The sequence below is a fragment of the Sciurus vulgaris genome (assembly GCF_902686455.1).
Source record: "Sciurus vulgaris genome assembly, chromosome: 12".
Classification (NCBI taxonomy): Eukaryota; Metazoa; Chordata; class Mammalia; order Rodentia; family Sciuridae; genus Sciurus; species Sciurus vulgaris.
The window spans coordinates 50,988,975-51,012,357 of record NC_136473.1 but is presented as its reverse complement, the minus strand read 5'-3'; the positions used below and the strand labels follow the sequence as shown (position 1 = coordinate 51,012,357).

General features: G+C 38.4%; 1 protein-coding gene across 8 annotated transcripts in view; it reads right to left on the bottom strand.

Annotated features, from left to right (window-relative positions):
- The window catches only part of LOC306641203 (uncharacterized protein), a 76,316-nt gene extending 53,980 nt beyond the window's left edge, over positions 1–22,336 (bottom strand). For 2 of the 8 annotated variants that reach the window (XM_079106170.1, XM_079106169.1), the window contains exons 1-3: positions 21,075–22,336; positions 20,348–20,421; positions 19,015–19,218 (exon numbers count right to left, since the gene is read on the bottom strand). In XM_079106170.1, coding sequence (XP_078962296.1) covers positions 19,015–19,218; positions 20,348–20,421; positions 21,075–21,618 — 822 coding nt within the window. In that variant the 5' untranslated portion in view covers positions 21,619–22,336. Of the gene's footprint in view, positions 1–13,398; positions 13,427–19,014; positions 19,219–20,347; positions 20,422–21,074 lie in introns of those variants that run through there. The other 6 variants (XM_079106171.1, XM_079106172.1, XM_079106174.1 and 3 more) reach the window with 5 other exon arrangements.
- Positions 22,337–23,383: the final 1,047 nt, after the last annotated feature.

Genomic DNA, 23,383 nt, shown 5'->3' with positions numbered 1-23,383 from the left:
CAAACACAGACACAGGTACCTTTCCTGCCACTCACATGTAACATTCAATCTCCAACTGCATCCTTTACAATGCTAACTGTTAAACTACAATCCATTCACACTCCTGATGAAAGAGCACTGCTTAAAATATTGGACATCATCAACTCTACCTCTTTTACATTACAAAGAATAATGGGCAAGGGAAGAGATTATCTTTCAGGAGTTTGGCAAGTACTTTACTAATTAAAATAATACAATATACATTGGAATAGCCTTATTGGCTCTGGAAAAACTATATATACTCATTACAAGAAATTTAAAATAGAAAAATGTACAAGAAATAGCTATGAACTAAAATTACACAACTTTACCAGACAATAATCATTAATACTTCAAACCCCAGTACCCAAGTAGCTCTGTATGTATGCAAAGAAGGATACCTTCAATTTCCAAAGATTAAAAAAAGATAAAATTGTCAATGATGAATTTCTACAGGGCAGAATGAGTGCCACAATTACCCTTTTCTATATGTACGCAAGAATTTAACAAATGGTTGAATAGTGACACAAGTGTAAGAGATGTAACTAAGTGTGGAAGACTGAAAAATAAAACACAGTCTCTGCCACAGGATCAGGGAGAGGTATGTAAAAACAGAATTACAAAATAGTATGATAGAAAAAAACTGAATCAAGACCCTCAAAATAAAATTGGGGAAAAAAAAATTAACGGTTGATTAGGTTAAAAAAAAAAAAGTTTGTCAAACTTAAACTTGAGGTATTCTGTTTTAGAGACTCAATGGATGAATAAATAATGTGGGTAGTAATACAATGGATTTTGCAGCAAACAAAAATCTTTGGCCAATGTAAGATGCCTTTGGTAAATTCAAGAAGTGTAAGTAATGCAGTATTTAGCAATATAATTCTATATTTCAGGAAAAAGCTCAGACCTGGAGTTATAAATACACAGATGATACATATGCATTGTTTTTGAAGTCACAGCAGTGAATTCTGTATATAGATGGATAGATATGTCTTTATATACAGAATATATACTATAGAAATGTATATATAGGGACAACTGGGAGCATCATAGAGGAGGCCGCTCAGCACAGTGCTGGGACTCGGAGCAACCACTGGGGCTCCGGTGGCTGCCCAGGGGAGGAGCGGCGAGGAGAGCTGTGTGGATTCAGAACACTGGGGCCTGCCCTGAGGAGGAGGAGGAGGAGGAGGAGCGTGGCCGCTTGGATTCGGAATGACTACACCAGAGCTACGGGCGGTTGCCAGAGGAGGAGCGGCGCGGCAAGCTGTTTGGACTCAGAGCGACTGCTTCTGAGCACCGGGGTCTGCCCTGAGGAGGAGGAGGAGGAGGAGCATGGCCATGTGGATTCGGAGTGACTATACCAGAGCTACAGGCGGTTGCCAGAGGAGGAGCGGCAGCGTGGTGAGCTGTTTGGACTCAGACCACTTCTAAACACCAGGGCCTGCCCTGAGGAGTAGGAGGAGGAGGAGGAGGAGCACGGCGGGTCGTCTGGACTCGCAGTGACTGCATTAGAGCTCCAGGCAGCTGCTCAGAGGAGGAGGCGACTGGTGAGTTGTTTAGACTTAAAGCGACCACTCCTGAACACAGGGGGACTGCCTGGAGGAGGAGCGCGGTGGGTCGCTTGGTCTCGAGTGGCCACACCAGAGCTCTGGGCGGCTGCCCAGAGGAGGCATGCAGCGGGTCACGTGGATTCAGAGCCACTCAGAGCGACCGCTCCTGATCACCCGGGGGGTTACCTGGAGGAGGAGGAGGAACGGGGCGGGTCACTTCGACTCGGAGTGATTGCCCAGGCTACGGGCAGTTGGTGGAAAGAGGAGGCATGCAGTGAGCTGCTTGGACTCCTAGTGACCACACCGGAACACCGGGCGGTTGTCTGGAGGAAGAGGCCTGCGGCGGGTCTCTGGGACTCAGAGCGATTGTACGGGGCCCCAGGTGGCTGCTCACAGGAGGGGTCGCATAGCCAGGCGATTAGGTGCAGAGCAGGGTCCCAGGATCTAGGAGGCTTCTTGGTGGAAGAGCCACACAGACACACGCTTAGGGGCAGAGTGAAAGTTCCAGGCCTGCGGGCAGATTCTCTGAGGAGGGGCAGCCTAAGGAGATTCATCTGCGAAGGGTGAGGCTCCCAGGCCCAGGAGGTAGGGCCGGGCCCCTGGGAACTTTGCAGAGGAAGGCAGCCCAGCCCAGGCGGTAGCTGTAAATTGAGGGAAACATCTAGGAGGGGAACTGACCAGCGAGACCTCCTCACCGGGTGAGTCTTCCCTGCCGGGTGAAGATTCCCCACAAGGACGGTAAAACCAGAGACACAGGCCCAAACAGGCCTTGCCTTAGCCTGCAGCCTAGTACCCCTTTGGATGACCATTGGTCAACAAGTGGAGGCACCTCTGCCCACTAGCAGGGAATATACCCCACCTGAAGGCGACCACTCCTAGTGAGGCAGCTTCCTTGTGGACATTGGCATTATCAACTTCCTCTAAGACTTCAGCCTACTGAAGGCCAAGAGGGGATATATTAGAAATCTTCAGGGACATTGTAAGTCAATAGAGGAAATCTGCAATATCTCAGCGGTCCACTGATACCTGAACAATATGAGAAAACAAGGAAAGAAAATGCCGCAAACAAATCTAGATGTTACATCAATAAAACCGAATGACAGCATGACAGAAGAAATGGCAGAAAAGAAGTTCACAATGGACATAATTAAAATGATCAGGGAAGCAAACGATGAGATGAAAGAGCAAATGCACACACTGAATGGTGAGATGAAAGAGCAAATGCAGGCATTGAATGATCGCACCAATCGATAGTTAAAAGAGCAAATACAGGAAGCAAAAGATCATTTCAATAAAGAGTTAGAGATATTGAAAAAAAAAACAAACAGAAATCCTTGACATGAAGGAAACAATAAACCAAATTAAGAACTCCATAGAAAGCATATCCAGTAGGATAGAACACCTGGAAGACAGAACCTCAGACATTGAAGACAAAATATTGAACAAACAGAGAAGATGGTAAGAAATCATGAACAGAATCTACAAGAACTATGGGATATCATGAAAAGGCCAAATTTAAGAATTATTGGGACTGAGGAAGGCCTAGAGAAACAAACCAAAGGAATGAACAATCTATTCAATGAAATAATATCAGAAAATTTCCCAAATCTGAAGAATGAAATGGAAAATCAAGTTCGAGAGGCTTATAGGAAACCAAATACACAAAATTACAACAGACCCACACCAAGGCATGTTATAATGAAAATACCTAATATACAAAATAAAGACAGAATTTTAAAGGCTGTGAGAGAAAAGAACCAAATTACATTCAGGGGGAAACCAATACAGATATCAGCAGATTTTTCAAACCAGACCCTAAAAGCTAGAAGGGCCTGGAACAACATTTTTCAAGCCCTGAAAGAAAATGGATGCCAACCAAGAACCTTATCCCAGCAAAACTTTCCTTCAAATTTGATGATGAAATAAAATCCTTCCACGATAAACAAAAGCTAAAAGAATTTACAAAAAGAAAGCCAGCATTACAGAACATTCTCAGCAAAATATTCCATGAGGAAGAGATGAAAAACAAAGAAGCAAATCAGCAAAGGGAGGAATTATCCTAAAGGAATTGTCAAATAAAGGAGGAACCAAGTCATGTCAAATAAATAAATAAATAAAATTTAAAAAATGAACCAAATGACCGGGAAACCAAATCATATCTCAATAATAACCCTGAATGTTAATGGCCTGAATTCATCAATCAAAAGACATAGACTAGCAGACTGAATTAAAAAGAAAGATCCAATAATATGTTGCCTACAAGAGACTCACCTCATAGAAAAACATACCCATAGACTAAAGGTGAAAAGATGGGGAAAAACATACCATGCACATGGACTCAGGAAAAAAGCTGGAGTACCCATCCTCATTTCAGATAATGTGGACTTCAAGCCAAAGTTAGTCAGAAGGGATAAAGAAGGTCATTTCATACTGCTTAAGGGAAGCATAAATCAGCAAGACATAACAATCATAAACATCTATGCCCCAAACAGTGGCTCATCCATGTATGTCAAACAAATCCTTCTCAATTTCAGAAACCAAATAGACCATAACACAATAATACTAGGTGATTTTAACACACCTCTCTCACCACTGGACAGATCTTCCAGACAAAAATTGAACAAAGAAACCATAGATCTCAATAGCACAATCATTAATTTAGACTTAACGGACATTTATAGAATATACCATCCAACCAAGAGCGAATACACTTTCTTCTCAGCAGCACATGGATCCTTTTCTAAAATAGACCATATATTATGCCACAAAGCTAATGTTAGCAAATACAAGAAGATAGAGACACTACCTTGTATTCTATCAGATCATAATGGATTGAAGTTAGAAATAAATGAAAGAGTAAAACTCAGAAACTATTCCAACATCTGGAGATTAAACAATATGCTATTATATGATGAATGGATAACAGAACATATTAGGAAGGAAATTAAAAAATTCTTAGAGGTAAATGAGAACAAAGAAACATCATATCAAAATCTCTGGGACACTATGAAAGCAGTACTGAGAGGGAAATTTATTTCATGGAGTGCATTTAATAAAAGAAGTAAAATTCAACAAATAAACGACCTAACACTACAACTCAAAGCCCTAGAAAAAGAAGAACAGACCAGCACCAAAAGTAGTAGAAGACAGGAAATAGTTAAACTCAGAGTTGAAATCAATGAAATTGAAACAAAAGAAACAATACAAAAAATTGACAAAATAAATAGTTGGTTCTTCGAAAAAATAAACAAAATTGATAAACCTTTAGCCACACTAACAAATAGACGACGAGAGAAAACGCAGTCACTAAAATTCGGAATGAACAAGGAAATATCACAACAGACAGGATTGAAATACAAAACATAATTAGAAGCTATTTTGAAAATCTATACTCCAACAAAATAGAAAATTTCAAAGACATCAACAGGTTTCTAGAGACATATGAATTGCCTAAACTGAACGAGGAGGACATGCACAATTTAAATAGACCAATTTCAAGTACTGAAATAGAAGAAGTCATCAAAAGCCTACCAACAAAGAAAACTCCAGGACCAGATGGGTTCTCAGCCGAGTTCTACAAAACCTTTAAAGAAGAGCTCATTCCAATACTTCTCAAAGTATTCCATGAAATAGAAGAGGAGGGAACCCTCCCAAACTCATTCTATGAAGCCAATATCACACTGATACCTAAACCAGACAGAGACTCATCAAGGAAAGAAAATTTCAGACCAATATCCTTAATGAACATCGACACAATAGTTCTCAACAAAATTTTAGCAAATCGCATACAAAAACATATTAAAAAGATAGTGCACCAGGATCAAGTGGGTTTCATCGCAGGGATGCAAGGTTGGTTCAACATCCGGAAATCAATAAATGTAATTCACCATATCAATAGACTTAAAGTCAAGAATCACATGATTATTTCAATCGATGCAGAAAAAGCATTTGATAAAATACAGCACCCCTTCATGCTCAAAACACTAGAAAAAATAGGGATACTGGGAACATTCCTTAACATTGTAAAGGCCATTTATGCTACGCCCATGGCCAATATCATTCTAAATGGTGAAAAACTGAAAGCATTCCCCCTAAAAACTAGAACAAGGCAGGGATGCCCTCTTTCACCACTTCTATTCAACATCGTTCTTGAGACTCTAGCCAGAGCAATTAGACAAACCAAAGAAATTAAAGGAATACGAATTGGAAAAGAAGAACTCAAACTATCCCTGTTCGCTGATGACATGATTATATATTTAGAGGAACCTGGAAATTCCACCAGAAAACTCTTAGAACTCATAAGTGAATTCAGTAAAGTAACAGGTTATAAGATCAATGCTCATAAATCCAACACATTTATATACATAAGTGATGAATCTTCAGAAAGAGAAATTAGGAAAACTACCCCATTCCCAATAGCCTCAAAAAAAATAAAATACTTGGGAATCAATCTCACAAAAGAGGTGAAAGACCTCTACAATGAGAACTATACAACACTAAAGAAAGAAATTAAAGAACACCTTAGAAGATGGAAAGATCTTCCATGTTCTTGGATAGGAAGAATTAATATTGTCAAAATGGCCATACTACCTAAAGTGCTATACAAATTCAATGCAATTCCAATTAAAATCCCAATGACGTACCTTACAGAAATAGAGCAAGCAATTATGAAATTCATCTGGAAGAATAAGAAACCCAGAATAGCTAAAGCAATCCTTAGCAGGAAGAGTGAAACAGGGGGTACTGCAATACCAGATCATCAACTCTACTACAAAGCAATAGTAACAAAAACGGCATGGTATTGGTACCAAAATAGAAAGGTAGATCAATGGTACAGAATAGAGGACACGGACACAAACCCAAATAAATACAATTTTCTCATATTAGACAAAGGTGCCAAAAATATGCAATGGAGAAAAGATAGCCTCTTCAACAAATGGTGTTGGGAGAATTGGAAATCCATATGCAACAGAATGAAACTAAACCCATATCTCTCACCATGCCCGAAACTAAACTCAAAATGGATTAAGGATCTCGGAATCAGACCAGAGACTCTGCAGATTATAGAAGAAAAATAGGTCTAGATCTTCAACATGTCGGCTTAGGACCAGACTTCCTTAACAGGACTCCCATAGCACAAGAAATAAAAGCAAGAATCAATAACTGGGATAGATTCAAACTAAAAAGCTTTCTCTCAGCAAAGGAAACTATCAGCAATGTGAAGAAAGAGCCTACAGAGTGGGAGAATATCTTTGCCAATCATACTTCAGATAGAGCACTAATCTCCAGAATCTATAAAGAACTCAAAAAACTCTACTCCAAGAATTCAAATAATCCAGTCGACAAATGGGCTAAGGAAATGAATAGACACTTCACAGAAGATCTACAAGCAATCAACAAACATATGGAAAAATGTTCAACATCTCTAGTAATAAGAGAAATGCAAATCAAAACCACCCTAAGATTTCATCTCACCCCAATTAGAATGGCAATTATCAAGAATACGAGCAACAACAGGTGTTCGCGAGGATGTGTGGAGAAAGGTACACTCATACATTGCTGGTGGGGCTGCAAATTAGTGCAGCCACTCTGGAAAGCAGTGTGGAGATTCCTTAGAAAACTTGGAATGGAACCACCATTTGACCCAGCTATCCCACTCCTTGGCCTATACCCAAAGGACTTAAAATCAGCATACTACAGAGATACAGCCACATCAATGTTCATAGCTGCTCAATTCACAATAGCCAGACTGTGGAACCAACCTAGATGTCCTTCAATTGATGAATGGATAAAGAAGCTGTGGTATATATATACAATGGAATATTACTCAGCCATAAAGAATGATAAAATGATGGCATTTGCAGGCAAATGGATGAAATTGGAGAATATCATGCTAAGTGAGATAAGCCAATCTCAAAAAGCCAAAGGACGAATGATATCACTAATAAGTGGATGATGACTCAAAATGGGGGGAGGGAAAGGTTAGTGTTAGGGTTAGAGTTAGGGTTAGGGAGGGGGGCAAGTATGGAGGAAGGAAGCACTGCATAGAAGGAAAAGAGGGGTGGGAGGGGTGGGGGGAAGGGAAAAAATAACAGAATGAATCAAACAACATTACTCTATGTAAATTTATGATTATACAAATGGCATGCCTTTACGCCATGTACAGAGAAACAACATGTATCCCATTTGTTTACAATTAAAAAAAAAATGTGTATATATATATATATATATATACACAGAATATACACTGTATATATACATATTTCCCTATATTCTCTATGGTAATTAATGCCACTCAAAATTCATGTATTAAAACTTAATTGCTAATATCGTACTATTAAAAGGCTGGACTTTTCAAAAGTAATTAGATCATGATGATACAGTCCTCAGGAATGGTTAGCAACGACATAAAAAGACTAGAAAAACTAGTCTAGACTCTTTCTGGCTTCATGCCTTTAACTAGGTGAGGCATCATCTTGGAAGAAGAGACTAGTCCTACCAGACACTGAACATGCTGGTACCTTGTAGCTGGACTTCCCAGCTCTATGAGAAACAAATTTCTATTCCATATAAATTAACCAGCCTCAGGAATGCTGTTATATAATAGTATTAATGGAATACACACAACCCCCAACACTCACTCACACAGACACCTCCAGAATTTTAAAAACTTTTAACCATATATTTTATACTTCACTGGAGGAGAAAATATGCTATTTCTAAAACTTCAGAATGTAAAACTCTTCTGGGTGTAAATTAAAAGATACAAAATTCTTTTAAAAGATCGAAGTTTTCGATCATGAAATGGATTATTATCAAAGACAGTGAGGAGGGCCGGGGAGATAGCTCAGCTGGTAGAATGCTTGCCTCGCAAGCACAAGGTTCGATACCCAGTACCACAAAAAAAAAAAAAAAAAAAAAAAAAAAGTGAGGTCCCTGTCACTAGAAGTGTTCAACTAGTTTTTGTGACATCTCCACCACAGAATTATGAAAAATAGACAAGATTTTAAACAACCATGGATTTTAGAGTCTGATGTATTTTCTGAACATTCTAAACCATAAATTTGTTCTCCTTATTTTGGACTTGTTCTTTATGGCTCAGTAATGAATGAAGGCATGCTATGAAGAAATACTACAAAGGGGATACATATAAGGTTTCACTTTCTTTAAATAAACAGATCTCTAGACTCTAAATGTACCAACGAAAACTATACACTAAGTTTCCACTCTGCTCTCTTCCCCAAAGTCATACTCAACCTACAAAGCTACCTTCATGAAACAAACATATAGCCTAGTATGACATAAAGTTAAATGATTATGGAAAAAAAGAAGTGATACAATAGTAATGCTGTGAAAACACAGGTCATATAACTCCTAATTGGATTTGGGAGGTCAGTGCATTCCTGCAGGATATGAGGCATAAACTAGCATGTGAATAGTGGAATTGGATCAATGAATTTGGAAGGAGAGAAAGCAGCCAGTAGAAGCAGGATGTGCAGAGGGTAGGACATTGGCCCTGGAAGATCAGTTAATGCGTAGTACACTGATTAGAAGCAAGTAGCTAGGGATGAAGAACAGACTTGCACAGAGTCAGATCATGACTACACCGGACTTTATCTGAGGCAAATAGAAACTCTGAAATACTACAACCCAATGACTGAAATGAACAAATGTTAGAGAAATTGCCTGACTTCTCTCTGGAGAATCTATAGAGCAAAGACAAGAAGGTGTGAAGTCAGTTAGGAGACTGACACTTTGATGTGGGAGAACATGAATTATTATTTTTATTGGTTCTTTTTAGTTATACATAATATTAGGATTCATTCTGACATAACTATAAAAGCATGAAATATAGTTTATTCTAATTCACTCCCCAGTACTTCCAATTCCATCCCCTTCTCCCTTCCCCTGTTCCCTACCCTCTACTCTACTGTCTTTCTGCTATTTGCTAATTTTTTTTAAATTAATGTCTTGTGGATATACATATGGTGAGATTCACTGTGGTATATTCATATATGTACATAAGAAAGGTCAGATTCATATTCTATCCCCACTCCCTTCCCTTCATTCCCCTTTGTCCATTCCACTGATCAGAAAGATGAATTATGACTAGTGAAGTAATTAGTGGGAAACAGAAAGGAGTGAACTAATCCCAAAGGCAGTTAATAGCTGAAAAAAAAAAAGCCATGGATTCCATTAAGTTCATAACATTTAACCAGTTCCAAGATTGGGCCCAATATGTTTTCTAGATAAAAATATATGCCTGCCTGAGAATATTTATCAACTAATTTACTAATCATAGCAACAGTTACTGCTAGCATTGATTATGAACCATATCTCCAAGGGCACTGGAAAAGCATGAAAACCAATGTGTGGTGGGCCCGATCCCAGGACACACCCAAAACAGGAACCTGAGACACTCAGGATGTTTACATTCAGGCTTTTCCAACAGTGCCACATATTTACTGTAATGCCTCTTGTGCTCATGTGCAGAATTTGGGGAGGGGGTCCTTGCTTCTTTAAGTAGTGAATTCCTAGACCACTGGGGAAATCATATGTAACCCAAAGAATCACATGATCTCCACATACTTTTTGGTAAAGAACAGGTAAATCTTGTGGCTGACATACTTCAGCACCACATGGAGTAAGGTTAACAACATTTTAAACAACTTTACAACAGCAGGTTTCAGGGAGCCTGGAAATTGTTGAATTTATAAACCTAAGATTGTGGAATTAATTTCATTCTCAAACTGTGAAGAGGCAAAAGTTGAAACCTGTTAGAATACTTTGACAATTATAAATTTGGTGGAACGTCAGTAAAAATAAAATTATGGCTTTTCTAAATGATACTCAAAATTGTTATTTTGATTCTGGCTCCACCTCTCTGCGTTACTCACAGTCTTTCTGAATCCTTTGGAACTGTCTTCTAGAACTGCTCATAGCAACCTCCTTTCTCATATAGCTGTCTTTTCTTGCTTTTTACCTTGCAATTTGTTTTCTCACCTGAGAGCGTTTCACACTGAGTGGGGAGACAACTGGTAGCTCTCTTTGGAACCTTTGCATTAGGCATAGGGCCACTTTATTTTCTAAAGCAAGCACACTGGAAAAAGTCATTTATTGGAGAACATACGTGAAACCCTCAAACACAGGGTTCCCCTTGAAAATCAGAATAGATTCTGATTTTCACAATATTCTATTTAGAATAGTTGAAAAATATGGACATAATAGAGAGTTTCATGTTTTCTTACAATAATGGACTTACAGCCAGGCATGGTGACACACCTCTGTAATTTTAGGGACTCAAGGATGAAGTAGGAGGTCAGCTACTTAAGAAAAGGGTTGGAGATGTAGCTCACTGGTAATGTGCTCCTATACTTCCCACTACCAAATAATAATAATAATAATAATAATAATAATAATAGATTAATTCAAGGAATTATTTAATAATAGTATTTCAGGATGTGTGGGAGGGGATCTTATCAAGGTTCACAGAATAGTTCAGTTGTTACTATATGCCATGTGCACACAGATCATCTGATTTAGACACATGCATACAAAAACACACTCCAACTTTATGTCCTAATTAGGAACGACTTACTGATATCCCAGGAATTTAAAGATAAAACATGTCTAGTGCACAATGGAAATAAGAAGTATGGATTGTATATGTTAAACAGGTTATTAAGTGTTAAAACAATATGGAATTTTTTAAAGGGTACGAGAGAACTGACTACTGACTGGGAACTTAAAATGCACACTTGTTTTTTACAAATAAATTTTCCTAATGTATGTGTGTTTATGCATTTTCTTTTAGGCCACCAAGAATTTAATTGTACATTCTGTAATGAAAAAGGAAGCAAACCAAAGTTCTGATGACAACATCTTTATCTATCAATCAACAAAGAAACTTTCTTTATGTATATTTCTATTTAAAGACACTTTATTTCACGTATGTCATGGATTCATTAACATTAAACTAGAGGTCAGCAATAATCTAACTCATGCCTAAATGAAGTTCATCTAACACACGTTTTATCCTGAAGGCACATGAGGGGCTTCCTGTACTTAGCAACACCAGACAGAATTTCAGCACCATGATCAGGGGTCATTATAAATAGTTAAAATCATCAAATAAACAAAACCGCCCAAAATGGAAAAAAAAAAAAAAAACTCAAAAAACTATTAGCGCAAAGAACACTTGTTTACTATAAGAGTGAAATAAAAAGGCAGAGCATCTCTTCATTTGGTCTTAGCTGGGAGTACAGGTTGTCTACTCAAAATTGTCCCTACTCTGTGAAGGACTACAAATGACAGAATAGTATCATGAGTATTGATTTTGTGACAAATATATTTTAGCAAATAACAAAGTGAAATTTCCAAATAATGAGTTTTGACCGTATACGAAAAAAATCTCAGGTGAAGTACTGGATGTCATATAAAACAGGAGGAAAGAATTAAGAAAACAAGTTTACTTCCTAGAAGCAGTTCAAGTCTGGGAGAGATAAGTCAAGCAGAGCTGGGGTAGTTTGCTAAATTGTTAAAGCAGAGACCATAGCTCAGTGACGCTGTTCCACATATACGTTATGGATAGATACCAGAGAAAGGAGAGACAAATCCAGAGAATTCAAGAGAGAAACTCGACTGACAAATCCCCTAAGCGTTTGGTTGAGAAATTATTTAGTACGTGAGAGGGGAATCTCCATGAAGTAGGAAAGAATATGTAGATAATAGCTGACCAAATAATTCTCCAAGCTAACACAAGGTTTGGAAAAAATTGTGCTTCCTTGGCCACAGTAAAGAGATTTATAATACTCAGGACATTAAAAAGATGTCAAAAGGTGTAGCTATCACAAAAGACATGGCTGACCTAAGAGTAGCAAATGTTATAGATTTACCCTTTCCAAGCTGCAAAGCCTTGACAAAGCTCAAAGCAATCTGCAAACAACTGCATGCTCATACAAAAACCCAATGATTCTTATTAAAATGAAACAAAATATAACACTCAATACATAAAATATACTATGTCTAGTATCAGTGTGAATTTGCCAGGCACAAAAAGAAGGAAATATGGAATAACTAATAAGAGAAAACAGTCACAAGAACAGACATTAAGGGGAAAGATGATGTAATTAATAGGCAAAAATCTAAAATAGCTATTAGAAATAGTATAAATATTCTCAAGGATGGAGATGAAAATACAAAGCTATGAGGGAAAAAATATGAAATATAATAATGATTTAAACAGAGTCACATCAATGTCTACAACAGCTTAATTCACAATAGCTAGATTGTGGAACCAACCTAGATGCCCTTCAATAGATGAATGGATAGAGAAACTGTGGTATATACACACAATGGAATATTATTCAGTTATAAAGAAGAATAAAATTATGGCATTTGCAGGTAAATGGATGGAATTAGAGAATATTATGCTAAATGAAAGAAGCCAATCCCCAAAAAACAAAGGTTAAATGTTTTCTCTGATAAGTGGATAATGATACATAATGGGAGTGGGGGGTGAGAGAAGAATGAAGGAACTTTGGATTAGGTAGAGGGAAATGAGAGGGGGGGAAGGGGCAAGGGCAGGAAAGATAGTGGAATGAGACAGACATCATTACCCTGTGTACAAGTATGATTACACGAATGTTGTGACTCTACATCATGTACAACCATAGAAACAAAAATTTGCACCTCATTTGTGTACAGTGAATCAAAATGCAGTCTGTAAAAATGAAAAAAAAATAAATAGAGCTTTTAGAGAGTTAAGAAAAAAAAGATACACTGGGTCTATAAACATGTTTTTAGAAATGGATTCACAGGGAACACTTACCAACTTATTTAGTGCAGCTAATGGTACCCTATCAGGAAAATCAGAAAAAAGGCACAACAGATAGAAAAATGTGTGATAAAATATTGACAAGTTAAATACTGTAATATATCAAACAAAATATAGCAAGATTAAGGGGGCATCGGGATAAAAGCATAGCTTAACAAAACAGCAATTAGCTATATTAGTAGAATAAAATAAATACCATGTAATTATCTAATTAGATACATGAAAGTATTTGACAAAATTCTAACACCTAATATTCACAGAAAGTCAACTACTCAAACAGGCAAAGGATAGTTATGTAAAGTCTGCAGCTAATATCATAACTTAATCACTCTTAATCACCATTATATCTTCTACTCTGTTCAAATTGTGCTTCAGGGTTCAAGCAGTGCAATGAAGCTGTGGAAAGAAACCCAAATATAGAGGTGGAGCAGGAAGAAGTATAATTTCTATAATAGCCAATGACATGATTGTCTGTCTAGAAAACATTAGGAATCTACAAATCAACTACAAGACTGATAGGTGAGTTTAGGAAGGTCACCAGATACAAAAACCAATTTATTTCCAACTATTAGGGGGAAAACACTCAAAGTTAAATAAATGATGCAATTTACAATAACATAAAAATGAAATGCATAAATATAAATCTAATAAGATTTATGTAAGACTGTGACAGTGGGAACTACAAATCATTCCAGAAAGGAATTTTAAAAGTCTCAACTAAGTAGAATGAAACAAGATGTTAGACAAAGGACTCAGTATCAATATGATTTCAGAAATATTAGCACAATACTGCAAAGATGTCTTTAAAATTGATCCAACACAACTGCAATCATAATATCATCAGGGAATATGACAAGCTGTTTTTAAATTTTTATGGCAACTCATTGAACACAAAGTGGCTGAAAAGAAGTGAGAAATACCAATGTTGAATGACTTCTAAAACTAAGTTATAGTAACTCTAATTTGTGAGGCACTAGAAAGCTATGTGTAATTTTCCAAATCAAACCAATAGACCAAATCCTGCCACAAGATCTTGGCCTCTTTCAATACAGTACAAACTCTCCAGCACATGACTCCATTTGAGGTAACACTTAAAATGAGAAGTGTCAAATTCCAGAGATGGAGTATCTCCAGAAGAAAACCTATGCTATGATTGGATGGCAGTGGCTTGAATCTCTGCCTCTGAATTTTTTCATTTATATACAGAATGGCAACATAGTCTCTTGAGAAACGTACATGGGCGGAACACTGTAAGCACTGAGTGCTGGAAGTGGCTTACCTCCCATCTAGCTATGGGCTCTGCAGGTGGCTACGCTTTTCCTGATCTTGTTTTCCTCATTTGAAGACATAGATAGTTAGATTAGATAATGCCTAAGTACATTTTCAATGTGAAAATTCCAAGGTGAAAAATAAAAATCAGTGATTTCATTTAATCACTTACTCTCTCTCCCTTAAGATAATAAATTTTCCCTTAAAATAATAATTATTTATTATATTTTTCCCCTAAATTTGTGGTCAACAATTTATAGAATATTATTCTGATGATTCAGAGGTTGAAATAGCTTATTTAAGAATAATATCAAACCCTGTAAGCCAGTGATCATTCCAGTATTTACATACACAAATGCATTTAACACTCAGGAACATCCTACAAAAGTAGGCATTATTATTATAATTTTACAGATAAGAATAAATATAACAATATAATTTCCACTTAAAAAGTTATCCTGCCAAACCTATGAATTTGATTATGTTACCTTGGAACCTCCCAATTCCTCTCTTGCCTACGGCTAATTCAGCCTCATCAATCTCCCTTACTTTTCCACATGGCCAAACGGTAATTATCCTGGACACTGCTGAATTCACAAGAAAGTACTTAGACAAAGTGACTTATTCAGAAGAGAGATTAAAATTGTTCATAGAGAGTTTGGAATCTTCAGTTTCCAGGAGGATTTTGATCCTGGTTATTACACACACACACACACACACACACACACACATACACACACACACACACAATGCTTTATGATTTATGAAATAGGAAGGTCAAGGTCAAGGCAGGAACCACCAACACGTAGCAGGTGAGCAAAAGGAGACAGTGGATATGGTAGTATTAATCACCAATGTCCACTTTTCCAACACTCCTGGGAAGAGTACCTTATATCCCTACAACATGGGAGTCAGACTTGGGCATATGACTTGCATTGGCCAATGGAACAAAGTGGCAAAAACCTTAGGAACATACTTGTTCTTTGTTGAACTCTCTTTTTCCCCTCTGCCACATATTTCAGAGACGCTTCCCTGGTTGTGGGGATAAAAGAGTAAGAAACACAATCTAAAGTGCAACAGAAACATGTCTTTGATCTCTTCAGGCACTGAGACATTAATACAATGAGGAAAATAAGGAGGGTCCAGAAAGGTACGTGTTGAAAGTAAAATAAAGGAAAGTAGAGGGAAGGAAAATATTACATAAAGGACAATCAAATACAAATGAATAGACTAGGGAAAGAAAGTCTAGTAGAGTAGAGAGAGGATGGGAGAAGGGAAAGCAGACAAGAGGCAATGGGGGAGAGAAGAGCATGAGATCAAAAACCAAAATCCTTAGCAAATACAAAAAAATAGAGATACTACCCCATGTTCTACCACATCATAATGGAATGAAATCAGAAATCAATAATAAAATAAAAAATAGAAATTACTCCAATACCTGGAAACTAAATAATACATTACTGAGTGATGCATGGATAGCACAAGACATCAGGGAAGAGAGAAAAAAAATTCTTAGAGGTAAAAAACATCAACACAACATATCAAAATCTCTGGGACACTATGAAATCAGTACTAAGAGGGAAATTCATTGTATTGAACTCATGCATTAAAAGTATAAAAAGTGAACATGTAAATGACCTAACATATATCAAAGCCCTAGAAAAAGAACAGGTCAACACCAAAAATAGGAAAAGAAAGGAAATAATTAAAATAAGAGCTGAAACAAAAGAAACAATTCAAAAAATTGACAAAACAAAATGTTGGTTCCTAGGAAAAAATAAACAAAATTGGTAAACCCTTAGCCACATTAACAAAAAGGATAGAGAACACTCAAATTACTAAAATTTGTGATGAAAAAGAAAATATCAGGATGGACACTACTGAAGTACAAAACATAATTAGAACCTATTTTGAAAATTTATACTCCAACAAAAATAAAACATTTCAAAGGCACAAATTTCTAGAGACGTAGGATCCACTCAAACTGAATCAGGAGGACATACAGAATTCAAACAGACCAATTTCAAGCACTGAAATAGAAGGCATCAAAAGTCTACCAACCAAGAAAAGCCCAGGACCAGATGGATTCTCGGCCCAGGTCTACAAGACCTTCAAAGAAGAACTAATTCCAATACTCCTCAAAGTACTCCATAAAATGGAAAAGGAGGGAACCCTTCCAAACTCATTCTATGAAGCTAGTATCACCCTGATACTATCTATACTATACTAGTATCACCCAAACCAGACAAGGACATTAAGGAAAGAAAACTTTAGACCAATATCCATGATGAACACAGATGCAAAAATTCTTAACAAAATTCTGGCAAATTGCATACAAAAACATATTTAAAAGATAGTGCACCATGACCAAATAGGTTTCATCCCAGGGATGCAAGGTTAGTTCAACATCTGGAAATCAATAAGTATAATTCACCACATCAACAGACTTAAAGTTAAGAATCATGTGATTATTTCAATAGATGCAGAAAAAGCATTTGATAAAATACAGAACCTCTTCATGCTTAAAACACTAGAAAAACTAGGGATAGTAGGAACACACCTCAACATTGTAAAGGCTATCTATGCTAAGCTCAAGACCAACATCATTCTAAATTGAGAAAAACTGAAAGCATTCCCTACAAAAATTGGAACAGGAGAGGTATGCCCTCTTTCCCCACCTCTATTCAACATCATCCTTGAAACTCTAGTTATGGCCATTGGACACACCAAAGAATTAAAGGGATACAAATAGGAAAAGAAGAACTCCAGTTATCACTATTTGCTAATGACATGATTCTGTATTTAGAGGATCCAAAAAACTCTACCAGAAAACTTCTAGAACTAATAAGTGAATTCAGCAAAGGAACATACAAAATCAACACTCATGAATCTAATGCATTTCTATTCATGTGACAAATCCTCTGCAAGAGAAACTAGGAAAACTACCCATTCACAATAGCCACACACACACACACAAAATAATATAGTTGGGAATCAATGTAACAAAAAAGAGGTAAAAGACCTCTACAGTGAAAACTACAGAACACTAAAGAAAGAAATTAACAATAACTTTAGAAGATGGAAAGATCTCCCATGTTCTTGGATTGGCAGAATTAATACTGTCAAAATGGACATACTACCAAAAGTGTTGTACAGATTCAAGGCAATTCCAATTGAAATCCCAATGACCTTCATAGAAATGGAGAAACCAACAGTGAAATTCATTTGTAAAAATAAGAGACCCAGAATAACCAAAGCAATACTTAGCAGGAGGCATCACAATACCAGACCTTAAACTATAATACAAAGTCACAGTAACAAAAACGGCATGGCATTGGCACCAAAATAGACAGGTAGACCAATGGTAAAGAAGAGAAGACAGAGACAAACCCACATAAGTACAGTCATCTCATATTAGACAAAGGTGCCAAAAACATACAATGGAGAAAAGATAGCCTCTTCAGCAAATTTATTTGCTTCATCATGCAGCAAAATAAAAACATGTATCAGAAGGAACACACAAGTAACATAGGTGGCAACGTTCTCCTGTCTCTACTATCCTTAACAAAAACTTTTTTATCATAAGTGGTTGAAATATGTTTGTATAGAGAGCACCACGCCACATTTAATCCCTGTACCCCATAAAAACACTTTCAGAAGTAGTCAGTGAACACTGATAATGGATATGACAAATCATCCTAATTTACTGAAAAAGATATAACAAGTTTTATATAATCCTGTTTCATCTAGTTTGAGTTGATGAGATGCTTGAAAGTCATGAAGCTGTATTTCTCTAGAACTAGTCTAGAACTTTAATTTATAATAGACCATTACCTAGGTAGCAAAGTGAGCGCATATTTAAAAAGACTATATCCTATGAGAAAAAAATCAGTAAAATCCATCTGCTTTTATAACTTACTCAATTGCATTTCATTTCCTTTTATTTTTTTCTAAAGAAGCCTTAGAAAAAAAATGATTTGGAGCTGGGGTGTGGCTCAGGGGCAAAGTGCTCACTTAGCATGTGGGAGGCCCTGGGTTCCATCCTCAGCACAACATAAAAACAAATAAATAAAATACAGGGATTGGTCTATCTACAACTGTGCAACACTTCCTGCCTGCACCACTGCCTAATTTTCAGGACAGGTATCTAAATTTAAAGGGCTGTTACACAATCTATCAAAAATGTGTAGGAAAGCACCATTTGGAAGAAACAAAATTACCAATTCTTTGTGTCTTTAGATATTAGAAGAAAAACTTAACAGAAAAAAGAAATCTGTTTAGTATTTTACAGAAGCATTTTATACTTAATCTGCTACTTTAAAACATTTATTTCAGAATTACCTTTATACTTCCAGGCAAAGTAACTTCTGTTGCTCTACAATGCTGGACAAGATCTTGAGCCTCTGCCTGTACTTTCAAATGATCTGCCCAGGTAAAGGGTTGAGAAGAGGTGACAAGGAGTTGGGTTTTAATACTCCAGTCCACAGGTAACTCAGTATTTTCTGAGGACAGACTATCCGATTCAGAGAATGATAGGGGTAAAGCCTTTTAAAAGAAAAAAGAAAACAACACAAAAAATCAGAGTTTCCGAGTTTCCAGAAAAACCCTTCAATCTAAAGATTTTATTAACTAACATATTCACAGTCTCTGAATAGCAAAATTACATGAACTATACACTAAATATCATTAAAAAATCATACCTCCTGAAAAATTCTGGAAGGAGCTAAATTAATCTATTCATAGTCGTTTCCACTAAGAGGCAAAAACTTGTTGTTGGAATGGAGCATATTTCACTTTTTAGGTTTTACTAAAAAGAACTAACACTTTATAGAGTACTACAGATGTTGTTATCAAAGTAGAAATCTTCCCAATGTCTGAAAAAGTACCTAAAGCCTTTGAAACTGGAACTTGGGCTAAGCTGCTCTTCCTGCATGTAACCTTAGGAACCCTTAAAGGCCATTTTTAAGAAACATTTTCTGATCTCAAAAATCTGCCATTAACCCACTTTGCTGTCTTTTCAAGTCAATATTATTCACATTACAAGAATTCTCGGGCTGGGGAGATAGCTCAGTCGGTAAAGAGCTTGCCTTGAAAGCACAAGGCCCTGGGTTCCATCCCCAGGGCCGCAAAAAGAAAAAAAAAAAAAAAAAAAGAAGTCTTTTAGGTAAGGCAGTCTTAGGCAAAGAGGGGAGATTGAGTCTTGTGGCATTTTGATAACCTGCACCCATTAGGTACAATCATACATTTACCAAATGATCCCAACATAAGTACTTGTAGGTGTTGTGGAAGTGGACAGCAAGGTTCGGTGCTATGTCATAACTTGTGGAGGTAACTGGAGAATTTGTTTTGAAGATTTAATAAAGGATCAAGTTGAAGAAGTACCTTAGTATGGAGGGGTTCCTCTGAGTGATGAGCTCAAAAAAGAAGTGTGTTAAAAAAACTGATGAGGGTAAAGGGCAACCAACAACTCTCATCTACTATGCCTACTTTCCTGCTGGTGACCATTACAGCAATTCTTACTGTAACACACCAAATCCTTTATTTTGGCTGATGCCATCTATTCAACTCTGGTAAAGATAACCACTTTCAAGCGTCTCTGCAAAACTATTTTTCAAGCAGAATGCTTCTGAGAAGCATACGAATACACACGCTAATGATATTTAAAAAGTATTACCTGGGGTAGTTCAGTAACTGATGTTCTTTCAGATGACATCTCTTCCCATGGCAAATCATTTTCTTGATTAGTATCTAAAAACAGGTTAAGAAAATCGTCCTTTTAAAACGTAAATGATGCTGAAGTTTGCTTTAAATGTGTAGACAGGCTCACCTGGCAAACTACCTTCTCAGTAAATGCCAGTGCACACAAACTTATACACACCCAAATCAATCCTAGCAGTTTTTCACTTTGGGTCTGAACTTTAATATTAAAACTAAGAGGGGAAAAAGGTCAGTTTTTGCGCATTGAGTAACTGACCATACAAACCTTAAGCCGAAAGACCCAAAAGGCAAGAAAAATGCTGGTGATGTCCGAACAGATTTATCCTCAACACTCCTCCACTCCGCGCAGCTTTGCGCGAGAAGCACGGGAGGCGGTCGGGGCTTGGTCCGTCCACGCTGCCCTCGGGATGCCTTCCGCGGAGGGACGTCCGCGCAGACCTGCAGTCACGTCTCCCGAGCGGAGGCGGCGCACAGCGGCAGCACAGCCGCAGCCGGGCAGCCTCGGCAAACCCCGCCCTTCAGGAGCAGCCGTCCCCAGGGCTCGGGGCTCCCTCAGGCCGCGGCGACAGGAACGCTTCGCGCCCATTTCCCTGCCCCGAGCCCTAACTTTCCATCCCTAACTCGCAGCTGGCCCCGCCATGAAGGACGAAAGCCCTTCGCCCGGCAGGCACGAAGACACTCACCGAGCCCGGCGCCGCCTGCTGGCCGCGGGGCAGCCCGTCCCGAGTGTCCATGGCGACCCGCAGCCGCTTGTCCAGGCGGGCGAAGGGGTTCCTGCCGGCCGCGGTCGGACCGCCCACTCTGCCGCCGGCGGCCAGGAGGGACCTGAGGGGCAGCACGGCCGCCAGGGCGGCACGGCGAGGCGTCGGCTCCGCAGCTCGGGAGACCGGGAGGCGGCGACTTCTTGGCTCCGGGACCTTTTCCGTCGGAGCCGCACTGTGTCCAGCGGCCTCTTGAAGGTGGGCGAGTAGCCGGCCACCGACAGGGCCACGAAGCGAAGCGGCTGAGGCCGACCGCCCGCCCCGCAGCACTTCCCGCGCGCCAGGGCCCCGCCCCCGCGCGGCGTGCGTGGCAGGCACGCGGCCCGCGAGGTCCCGCCCCCGGCTGCGTTCCTCCGGGCCGGGCGGTCCTGCGCTCCTGCCAAGCTTTCGGCCGCGATTCTGCCATGAGATGAGGCGGCTGTGGGCAGCACTTGGCCCGGCGGGTGTGCACTACCCCGTTGGGCATCGAAATGGTTGAACGCTGCTAGGCCTGCAGTAGGGATGTCATCACCGCGGGTACAGCGTCTGGACTCGCGGTGCTGGACTGCTGCTTAGAGCTTTCGGGGAGCAGTGGTGACATCTAGAGGTGGTGACAGCACCAGAGCAGACCCCAACCCCGCCTTCCCCAAGAGAGAACTCAGAAGATAGCACCCTTCAAGCTCAGTCCCCCTTTCCCAATGCAGGCAGTCCCAGCCCTTCACGCAAATGCTCTGCAGCTCCCACAGGACAAGATACTGTGATCTTTGTTCCTGAAGAAACTCGAAGTAAATGGATAAATTGAAGTGTGTATGAGTTAGGTACTTTGGGACCTGAAAATAAATTCAAATGCTTAAATTCTGAAAGCAAAGACTCATTAAGATGTTCACAATGGAATTGACAAGTAACTAATAACATTATTTTGACAGTATACCAAGGCCTGTAACAGACTTATGATTAGAATGGTGTGGATTTTGCTGAAAGCAGTTTTCCTCATGGGAAGAGAGGCAAATGTGTAGAAAAAATTTACTAAAAATGGCTTTCAGAATACCCCTTCAAATGTTACAGAATTATCTTGCTCATTTGCACAGTAATCTGGAAAACATTTTTCAAGTATGTCAAATAACTGAACATTTTGTAAGTCAGAAAACATGCTTAAAAACTGAACAACTTGCTTTTTATCTTCCTTGATTTTTTCCAATTCCCAAGGAAAACTCTGGCTTCAAATACTGGGATTGGGTTATCCAGCTGAGGTTTGAGAAAGAAGATTAAATTGAACAACTTGATTTTTCTTCCTTGATTTTTCTGAACAACTTCCTTGGAAATTTTTGCCTCATATAGTGGAATAGATTCATCCAACTGAGATGGAGAGAAAAAATGATTACAAATGTCTCAGATGTTTAGAACACACTGGGCAGTAGTTGACAGTTGCCATAGTTCAGCCATATTACTTTAAAATAAGTCAAACTTGTCCATTAGATCTCCACTGTTAAAAGTGGTTAAGTTTTCAAGGGGAAAAAAAAATACATACTTTATCCATTCTAAGTAATCACCATATTGGATTTTCTGCTCTTTCCAAGCCATGGATCTTTTTGGGAGGGGAGATGAGAAAAAGCAAAGATCAAAGCACAGAAAGGAATGGAGGGCAGGAAACTCACAGGACACTTCTGGGGGTATACCACAAGATGCACTTTGAGAAACATTAAACAGCAGCTATTTATCTAAACTAAATAAGATATGGTGGCAACAGGTATACTGTAAAAACTGAAACAAAAATGGAAATGCTCACATTATTTCCTTGAGAATAGAAAATAAAGAAAAATGATTTGGTTACTTTAGCATACCTAAAACCACCAGCTGATCACTTCTCCATCACATCTTTTAAAATGCATAGCTGGAAGGATTGTTAAGGTGACAATATTAAAGAGAAAGGATTAAACACATTCAATAGGCAGAAGATACTAGGCAGGTCAATTTTCGTTCAAGTTTTGTACTCTCAGAGAGTCAAACTGTTGTTACAGAAATTCTGTAACCTGTCAAGTTTACCTGTAAAACGGGAATGATTTGAGACAGTTGATATAACTAAGCCTAAACTTCTAAACACAAGTGATAAGAGCAGCAACTAACGGATGACCACTTTTAACCCAATGAATGAAGGCAGAATGACGTATTTAGCACTTACTTTACATCTCTTACATCTGGTTGGTAACAGAACAAAATATGTGCATGGTATGTGTCAGTACCAGAATCAAAAT